This window comes from Filicampus tigris, chromosome 5 (assembly GCF_054856515.1).
Source record: "Filicampus tigris isolate MCC_2025a chromosome 5, RoL_Ftig_1.0, whole genome shotgun sequence".
Classification (NCBI taxonomy): Eukaryota; Metazoa; Chordata; class Actinopteri; order Syngnathiformes; family Syngnathidae; genus Filicampus; species Filicampus tigris.
The window spans coordinates 15,233,613-15,243,107 of NC_141221.1; the positions used below are offsets into that span (position 1 = coordinate 15,233,613).

General features: G+C 41.5%; 1 protein-coding gene across 4 annotated transcripts; it reads left to right on the forward strand.

The window, feature by feature from the left end:
• Nucleotides 1-476: 476 nt before the first annotated feature.
• On the forward strand, nt 477-8,862 carry poli (polymerase (DNA directed) iota). 4 transcript variants are annotated; one of them, XM_086030113.1, is made up of 11 exons: nt 477-717; nt 805-924; nt 1,761-1,925; nt 2,052-2,189; nt 2,481-2,723; nt 3,135-3,313; nt 3,370-3,461; nt 4,013-4,146; nt 4,884-5,092; nt 6,921-7,067; nt 8,764-8,862. In XM_086030113.1, exons 1-11 carry the CDS (start codon nt 630-632, stop codon nt 8,860-8,862), a joined length of 1,614 nt encoding a protein of 537 aa, XP_085886239.1. In that variant the 5' UTR covers nt 477-629. The 4 variants fall into 4 exon arrangements, with proteins under 4 accessions (XP_085886239.1, XP_085886238.1, XP_085886237.1 ...); XM_086030112.1 differs by lacking the exon at nt 8,764-8,862 and adding an exon at nt 7,146-8,359; XM_086030111.1 differs by lacking the exon at nt 8,764-8,862 and having other exon boundaries at nt 2,082-2,189; nt 6,921-8,359.
• Nucleotides 8,863-9,495: the final 633 nt, after the last annotated feature.

Below are 9,495 nucleotides of genomic sequence, written 5' to 3' on the forward strand. Positions count from 1 at the left end.
ATTGCCCCTAGGTGTGTTTGTGATTGTTTGTCTCTGTGTGCCCTGCGATTGGCTGGCAACCAATTCATGGTGTGGGATAGGCTCCAGCACACCCGGACGGGCGTGCTGGAGCCTATCCCAGCTGACTTCGGGCAGTAGGCAGGGGACACCCTGATTGGTTGGCAGCCAATCGCAGGGCACACAGAGACAAACAAACATACACTCTCACAATCACACCTAGGGGCAATTTAGAGTGTCCAATCAACTTACCATGCATGTTTTTGGAATGTGGGAGGAAACCGGAGTACCCGGAGAAAATCCACGCAGGCACGGGGAGAACATGCAAACTCCACACAGGGAGGCCGGAGCCGGGATCGAACCCACGACCCCTAAACTGTGAGGCGGACGTGCTAACCAGTCGTCCGACGTGCTAACCAGTCGTCCAACGTGCCGGGTGGGACGGTTGTGAAAATCTAATCCCGTGTCACCCTCTAGCGTCCATTCGGCAGCACCGCAGCGGTCGCGACATGCCGCGGCATAAGCGGAAGTGACGTGAACCTGCCGCGACACCTGCTGACGCAAATGCTAACTTTGAGAAAAATATCGACGCTATTTTCAACTTTTACACTGATATAAACCACAATTTTCCAATGGAAAGCAGCGAGGACGAGATGGAAGAAGATGAAACCGTGTGGAATCAACATTTGACGGATTCGTACCTAACCTGTGGCGCTTCTGGTAACGTATCGTCACAACCAATTAAAACCAAACTACGCCATTCGTTATTTCGATACAAGTGTGTCTGATATTTTCTGACAATTTCAGGGTCGAGCCTCAGTAAGACTTCAACACCTACCCTCAGAGTCATTTTGCATTTTGACCTGGATTGCTTCTATGCTCAGGTGGAAATGATCCGAAACCCAGCATTGAGAGATGTTCCTCTAGGTAACCCTCTCTAATTTACCATCAAGCAAGAGAAAATATTAGGTTTGCTTTAAAGAAGACATATTAGCCTATGCATTAGCGCCCCAATTTAAAACAAGTCTCAGATTGCCTTGTAACGTGTGTGCCATGCTTTAAAATGACCCCAAACCTTCTTATATTATCTCCTTAATGTGTGGTATTGTTGAGGCGATTGAGCCATTGCTCCCCCGACTTGGTACGTCAATTAACGTAATGGAAACGTTGTGTGTAGCATATGCAGCGAACACAATACCAGTCACAAACATCCCCTCACCCCCTGCTCTCAAGTCAACAACTTCACTGAGAAATCAACACTTATCTGCACATCCAGCAACACTGCAGCTCTGCTTACCGTTTGACTTTGACATGATAGTGTTTTCCATGTGGTGTAATCTCTCGCTATCTACGCGTCCTAGTGCTAAAACTATGAGTAATTGTTTCTGCTCAAAATATTTTTAAAAATCCAATATGAATACCGTAGTCCAAACAGTACATTTCCCACAAAATATGATCCTTAAACATTTTAGAATACTTTCCTTACAACATCACCATTAAAAATAAATGGCTTCCAGATGATTTAATTTAAAGAAAGGAAAAAAAGGTTAGATAATAGATGTATGGATGTGGTAAAGATTCTCCAATTATGTAAATTATTCAAAATTCAGAAGGCGTAATTGTCTGACACATTTTTGGAACTGGGCAGTTTGCAAAAGATTTTTGTAGTTGTGTGATTTTACATTTCTCAAGCATTCCAGAGACACTTTTTAAAAGTCACTGTGAAACAATGGGTCCCCTTAATATCTTTGTGATCCCATCAGGTATCCAACAGAAGTACATCATAGTCACATGCAACTATGTGGCGAGGCAGCAGGGTGTCACCAAGCTCATGTCCGTCACCGACGCCAAACGTAAATGTCCTCAGCTCGTGCTGGTGAAAGGAGAAGACCTGACGCACTACAGAGAAATGTCCTATCAAGTGACGGGTAGGCCTTACATCCACAGTAGTTGGATATGTTTTTATCGTTATTCTTCAAATGTATATGCCCTGTATGTAAGTGCTTGTTAATGTTTTCTCTTCTTACTTTCCCCATTGTTCACCTTTGTACAAGACCTGCTGCTGTCATTCTGTCCACTGGTAGAGAGGCTTGGCTTTGACGAGAACTTCGTGGACGTCACAGAGATGATAGCAAAACGGCTGCCACGCACACCAGAATTCTCATTTAAAGGCCACGTCTACAGCATTTCAAGTAAGCACCGAAACATCAATGCAATGCATATTTGTAGTTTACTATTTACGTATTCACCTATTTTTGGGGGTGGAACCTGTCCCCAGCTATTTGCTAATAATATTAAAGTGCTTTGGGATCATAGTTGTTGGTATATTTACGGTTTAAATGATTCAATTAATACAACCAATTATATTATTTTTCCGGGCGGTGGCAGTTAGTAGTTACTCACGGTTTGCTATTTGCGGCAGGGCTCCAACATGTGGATTACTGTACCTGTGTTCCTACAATGTGATCGTTTTTGATGCACAGGTGAGGCTGCAGAGGCTAAAGCCATCATTCACCCAGAGTTGGCGTTGGGGTCACACGTCGCCGCTGAGCTGAGGGAAGCCATCCGCGATCGACTGGGCCTCACCGGCTGCGCCGGTGTCGCCACCAGCAAGCTGTTGGCCAAGCTGGTGTCGGGCACCTTTAAGCCCAATCAGCAAACCACACTGCTGCCGGGAAATGTCGATGACCTCATGGGCAGCCTGAGCGGCCTCCGTAAGATACCGGGTATGTATTGTAAGTGTATTTAAAAAAAAGTCAACCAAAACATGTATTTTTTTCAAGAACATGTTCTAGCTGCAAGCCCACTAGTTGAAATAAGGCGTTCTGATAAATATTGCCGTTGTGATGTCATTTTCACTCGGCAGAAGGGACAAAATGGCCGCCCCCTAAAATGGCGAAAAAGGGGTGGATTAACTCTTATTCCACAAATTTATCCATTTATCAGAATGCCGTGTTTTAACTACCGAGTCTGCTGGGAACATATTCTTGAAAAAAATGTGTTTGGGTTGATTTCCCCTTTAAACACGTTCAGTCTTAGCTTTGATGACAAAGTAATGTGTATTGGGCCATTATATTTCAAAAATGTCATATAAGTGAAAAAAATCTGTTAACACTGTTTGTCAATGTTGTTTCCAGGGGTTGGACACCAAACAGCCAAAAGACTCCAAGCACTAGGATTGGTCAGCGTCAGGGACATGCAGCTCTTCCCTCTGAATGAGCTGGTGAGAGAGTTGGGTTCTCCGTGCGCGGCGCGTCTGAAAAATTTGTCCCTTGGGATGGATGACTCTTCCGTCAACCCCACCGGAGCCCCTCAGGTAACGGCGGAACGTGTCATTGGTATGCACAACCAATGTTTATGACCTGATTTTAGTCTCTCAGTGATGAAGACTCCTTTAAGAAAATGTCATGCGTGAAAGAAGTGATGGACAAGATTCAGCAGCTCCTGAGCAGGCTGGTGGAGAGGTCAGAGTCATTTCCTCACACTGTTCTCAGAGATTCATTTCCACCAAGCAGTGAAGCAAAGCAAAGTTTATTGATTGAATCGTTTGAAATGTTGTGAAGGGAACCATACAAAGAACTGAGCTGTATTGTTATGATACTGGATGCAGCTACCGTGGTCATAAAAAGTCTACATAACCGAAATTCAAATGATAGGTTTTAGTGGGAAAAAAGGGGACCAAGGTAAATCTTTTGAAAACATTTTCCACCGTGAACGGGACGGTACCAACAATTTTTCCTGTGCTTTGTGTCCCAAGAAAAGAACACTGAGCCTACTGTAAAATGGGGAGGTGGCTCAGTTATGTTATAGGGCTGCTTTGCTAGTAAATTTTCAGTGAATTGGTGTTTTTTTTGTTTTTTTACTATAAATGTAGTCAATTTCATTTTATTTCATTGGCTGTTTTTCTTTTTTTCTTACGGTCTTAAACAAATTGGTACCAACAATTTTAACTGTGCTGAAACATGTCACACATGAACCTTTCTATATTCAGATGACACATTTGTATGAAATCCAGGATGCGCAAAGACGGCAGGCAGCCGCAAACCTTCCGCCTCTCCGTTCGTAAATACTCGGCGAGCAACAAGTGGCACAGTCGGGAGAGTCGCCAGTGCCCCCTCCCCAACCACGTCGGGCACAAGATCACCTCGGGTAAGAAGAATGCACTTTCAACTTAAAAGGGGAAAAATGTTATTTACAAGAATATGTTCTATGCAGACCCACTAGTCTCACACGGCATTCTGATGAATATTGCATTTGTGGAATATGAGTTAAGCAGTGAAATCCACCCGTTTTTGTCCATCTCGGGGTGGACATTTTGCCATTTGCTGTCGACTGAAAATGACATCACAGTTGCTCATTGGTCAGATAATGACCAATCATGGCGCAGCTTCATAAAACAGATGAGCCGTGATTGGCCTGAGCAACTTCGATGTCATTTTTAGTGGACAGAAAGTGGCAAGGTGGCTAAATTCAGGTGGATTTTGCTGCTTAACTCATTCCACAAATGTAATATTAATCAGAATGTCATGTTTAAATTAGTGAAATCGCACAGAACATATTATTGCAAAGATTTTTTTAGGTCGACTTTCACTTTAAGCCAAATCGTTTATGATAAAAACCTTCATCAAAATTTTGCAACACACAGTAAGAAATATCACTGTATATTCAGTAAAAGATGGTTAAATGTCAAATTATTGATTAATATGGTCACTTTTTTTTAATCTGAGCAAGGATTTTATAAAGGACATCTCTTTCCCAATGAATCGTAATGATAGCATTCAGTCATATAAGAAATATGGCTATGGGCAATACAATTTGGAGCTGGTCCAATTTGATTTGGCAGAGGTCTTTGCTTTGTCATTAATTTCTTGCAATATCCATCTTAGCCAGCAGCGACAACGCCCCGGCACAGCTGCTCTCCTTGGCCCTGAAGCTCTTCTCCAAAATGGTGGACACGGCGGCGCCATTCCACCTGACCCTCATCAACGTGTGTTTCAGCAACTTGCAGACCCAAGCGCCGGCCACCAGCACCAGAGGCTCCATCACTTCCTTCTTCGCACCCAGCGCCTCCCTCCAGAAGCAAACACAAAGCCAGGTAGCACACTGAAGTAGAAGTTACTACATTGCTACTACTACTATTGCTACTTATACTACTTAGCTAAAAACAAAACAACAAGAATATACGTAGCTGTGTTTTGTGGTTAATTACGTAACAAGATGGCTTTAGTTCGAATTGCTAAAAAGAAATTACAAACACAAATTTCTCGAATCAAAATCAGATATTTTCTAAGAACTTTCCTCTAATAAATAATAAGGGCTTTCATTTGTATAACATATTTTTTGTATTTCTTTTTCCTCTCTTCATTATTAGAAAAAGTGGGCTTTCATTTGTATAACATATTTTTTGTATTTCTTTTTCCTCTCTTCATTATTAGAAAAAGTATGAACGGTTGTTGTCTGTATACCCTGCGATTGGCTGCCAATCAGTTCAGGATGTACCCTGCCCGCAACCCAAGTGAGGATAAGTGGTACAGAAGATTGATGGATGGGGAAAAAGGAAAATAATTCACAGGGAAAATGAGAAAACCATACATATCGTTACTGCCGGGCGTGAATCCTCGTAGTGTCAAAATAACAACATTGAAGGAGGTAAAAAATAAAAAATAAAAACCTGCCAGTTTGGTTGAGTTCCCAGTCACCACTTCGTTCAAGTTGTATTATACCTTATATTGCTATTGCACACTCACGTCCACATAATACTACCTAAAACATACATTCAAATGCTAATTAAACGCTCACATTGAGTAAGCTAGTACAAACGAATCCGGCGGCAGGCAAGTACTTCAAAGTCCACGATAATGTGAAGCCCCCATTGTGCAAAAAGCCTTTGAAAACGTCACAAAAGCAAACGTGTGCCCGAGGCTACAACACCCTCACAAAATGCCTTCTTAATGGCCAGGAGTGATGCAATAAATAAAACAATGGGCCAACTATATACTCCCGTATATTAATATGAAACGGAGACTCACCTCCATGACACACGATGGTCCGTCTGCAACGAAGCATCAAAGGGATCTACTTTAAACAAATAAACAACTTAATCCAGAGAACTTTACTATTTTATTTATTACATTCAAATGTTAAACAGAGGCGAAAATGACGCCACGCAGTTTCCGCTGAAAGAGGAAACGGAAGTAATTTAGCCACATTTCAGCAAACATACATGCAACTTATCAAACATAAGTTGCCTTCAAGAGCGGCGGTCTACTTGTTTGTATTTGTGTATTTGCTATTGTCACTGCTTTAAATAGGCTAAAATTGCATTATAATTACAGACGAAGTGGGAAAGGGCCATTAGTATCGATTTGTGAAAAAAAAAACTGAATTTGACCATATTTGTCCCTACGAGGTTTCCGCCAGACAGTGACAATATTCATAAAATACACATTATACAGTATACAGTGGTGCTTTGACTTACAAGTTTTACTTTTGTAACTCAAAACACTCCAGAGCATGTTTTACAAAAGAAACGTATCACTTGACAGTATAATACTTTATAAAAACATTAAGTAATAATTAACTTGAATATAAAGGAGGTGCAGCGATTTTGACATTAGACAGTCGACAGGAATTGACGTCAAAGTGACCTCGGGCTCGCATTGCAAAAGTCACGTGACTAAACCCACTATTGAAAAGAAAACGTTTGACTTGATTTCCACTTTAAACTAAAATTGAATAACATCGCTAAAAGTTTATTAAAGGAAAAGCCGCTCTGCCATTTTCCAGCCTACACCGAATCTTCTGAAACTCACACACATACGTTCTTCCATTTGTTGTACATTCAACCCTCCTTCTATTTACATTTTAGCCTGATAACGCTAAGTACTATGACATTGCCATCTTTCAATGTGACTTCCTTTTAGATTGACTCCTCTACAAGTGACAGTGGTGCAGAAGACCAATTCACCCAGGACAACACCACAAAGAGCCTGATCAGCCGTGACGCGGCATCACCTCAGGCCAGGCCCACACAGAGCGCTTCTTCTGTCCCAGCGGGGGCGTCGCGGCCGGTGAGCAGCACATGCTCATACGGCGGTGACGCCGACATCAGCGAGACGCATCGATTGCCCCCAAATGTGGACCCTCAGGTTTTTTCCCAGCTGCCGGCCAACCTTCAAATGGAACTGATAAGAGAGTGGGAGCAGCGCGGGCCAGTTCTGAAGATCCCCACCCTTTCCAGGAAGCCCGGGAGAGAAGCCAAAGAGAAGAAAGGCACCGGAAGGAGAAGTCAGGCCAACACTTTGTTGGATTATTTTAAACCAGTTTAAAGAAGCTCCAGTTGCTGTACAGTGGAAAAAGGACCAAGCCCTGCCGCGAAAATCTGCGCAGAAAAAAAATGTTTTTAACATGCGCATAGATGCCACCAGATGGCCACAAAGCAGTCTTTTTGTGTAAATTAACCTCCTCAACTTACCTCAACGTAGTTCCTTGTCACCATGTTTTCACGAGATGGTGGCAAAGACCTCCTTTTGACTAAATTAAGCTCAATTTACTGTACTTCAACATATTGTAGCTCTTTGGCACCGCGATACTACAAGCTGATGCAAAAAAAACACTCCTTTTGTCTAAATGACGTTCCTCAACTCACTTTCACAGTTCCTTGGCACAAAAAAGCCTCCTCAAGATAATGTCAAAGCACTACTTTTTTCCGTAACGAAGTTCCTCAACTGACTTCAACATAGTTCCCTGGCACCACAAGGTCACAAGGTCGTGGCAAAGCACTCTTCTCGTCTAAATGAAGCACCTCAGCTCACTTCATCATAGTGCCTCGGCACCAAGATGCCAGCAAAGCACTGATTTTTTTTCAAGATGAAGCTCCGCAACTCACTTCAACATAGTTTCTCGGCACTAAGATGATACAAGATGTTCCGAGGACAAAAACAGACAATAGTTTTTGAACAAATAATACACCAAAAACTGTGGGAGGAAAACAGTAAAAGCATTGATACAATAATACTGGCTCCAATTACCGGTAATTTTAGATGAGGCTCTCTGGCTCTTTTGTTTTTCATTTCTTTGTATATTACTTTAGTTGTGGCAAATGTGGGAACTTATCCTCAAATGTTCTCCAACAACACTGCATAGTTACGTCAAGTTCAATGTGACTTTTTTTTTTTTGTACGAGTCAGCTTAGGTTCACGTGATGCATTCTAACCCAAATTCCTGACACTTTGCTCTTCAGCATAAACAGGCAAGTCATTGGTGCAATTAGCACTTAGTATAATGGTTCCCGAAAGTTTTTGCTATTTTGCACCACTTTTCATATTTTTTCAATAAATAAAAAGAGTATGTTGGAGTGAAATTAGTACTGTTGGATTAATTAATGTGTGACTCCCTGTTTATAGAATGGATGTAAAAATGAGCGGAATTTTCATTTCCCCATTAGGAATCATGAAAAGTTACTTTTCCCGGGTCAAAATGCCCTCATCATTAAACATTAATAGCTTTGTTGATTTTATTAATTGTCATAAAACAAAATAAATTAAATCCGCTTAGCTTGTAAGTTACCAGACAGACACGCTACCATCTGCTGAGTGAAATTAATATCTGTCATTATTATTGAATTAATTGGATGGTTCATGTTGTACTTAGTAGCTAGTGTGAATATCGCAGTATGTTCCATTTCCTGTTTTATGGTTATCATCACACTTTTGTGCTGTCAGGTTCAGTTTGTCGTCTTTCAACCCCCCACCCGCTCTCTTTCAGAAGAAAATACTAGTGCAACACAAATTGCTCCACCCCCGAATCACATGTAAGGCAGGATTGAGGAATACGCCACGACTGCGGAATGAGCATCAAGGCTGAGGGTCGGATGGACGCAGGAACTGCTTCCAGACTAGCAGGTGAGACGTTTATTTTCTATGCTTCTCATTAGTTAGGATGAAATTAAATTATTTAGGACAAACAAATTAGTGCAAATGGCAAGTTTGCAACTGATCCATCCTTTTCTGTCCTTTTATCGTGAATACAGAGCAGCAATCAACTGCACAGTTGATGACGCGCAAACCTAAATTTTCTAATACAAAGCTGAATGGGTGTGGGTGGTACAGTGTCGTATGCTGATTTTCCTCATTGGCCAGTAGGGCGGTTACAATTCAACAGTATAAATTCTGTTAATTATCAAGAAAAAAAACAAGTGTCCAAGGAATTCTGTTCATCTTCTTTCCTATGTCTGTCAGATTCATGAAAAATATTTTTAAATCGGTTTCGTAATCACTTTATTTCTGTCATCCTTGTGATTTAGTTTTTTGTTGTGTGCGATTTAATAACCTAAAAAAACCAAAATCCTCGGCTGGTTTGTTTTCAGCACTTTTGCCAAATTTGTCTCAGGCTATATTCGTACTACAGGTAATTTCTGATTTTATAGTCAAATGATATCTACAGTCGTGGCGGAAAATGTAAGTGTTTTCTTCTTCCTAGATGGTGTGCACCAGAAAA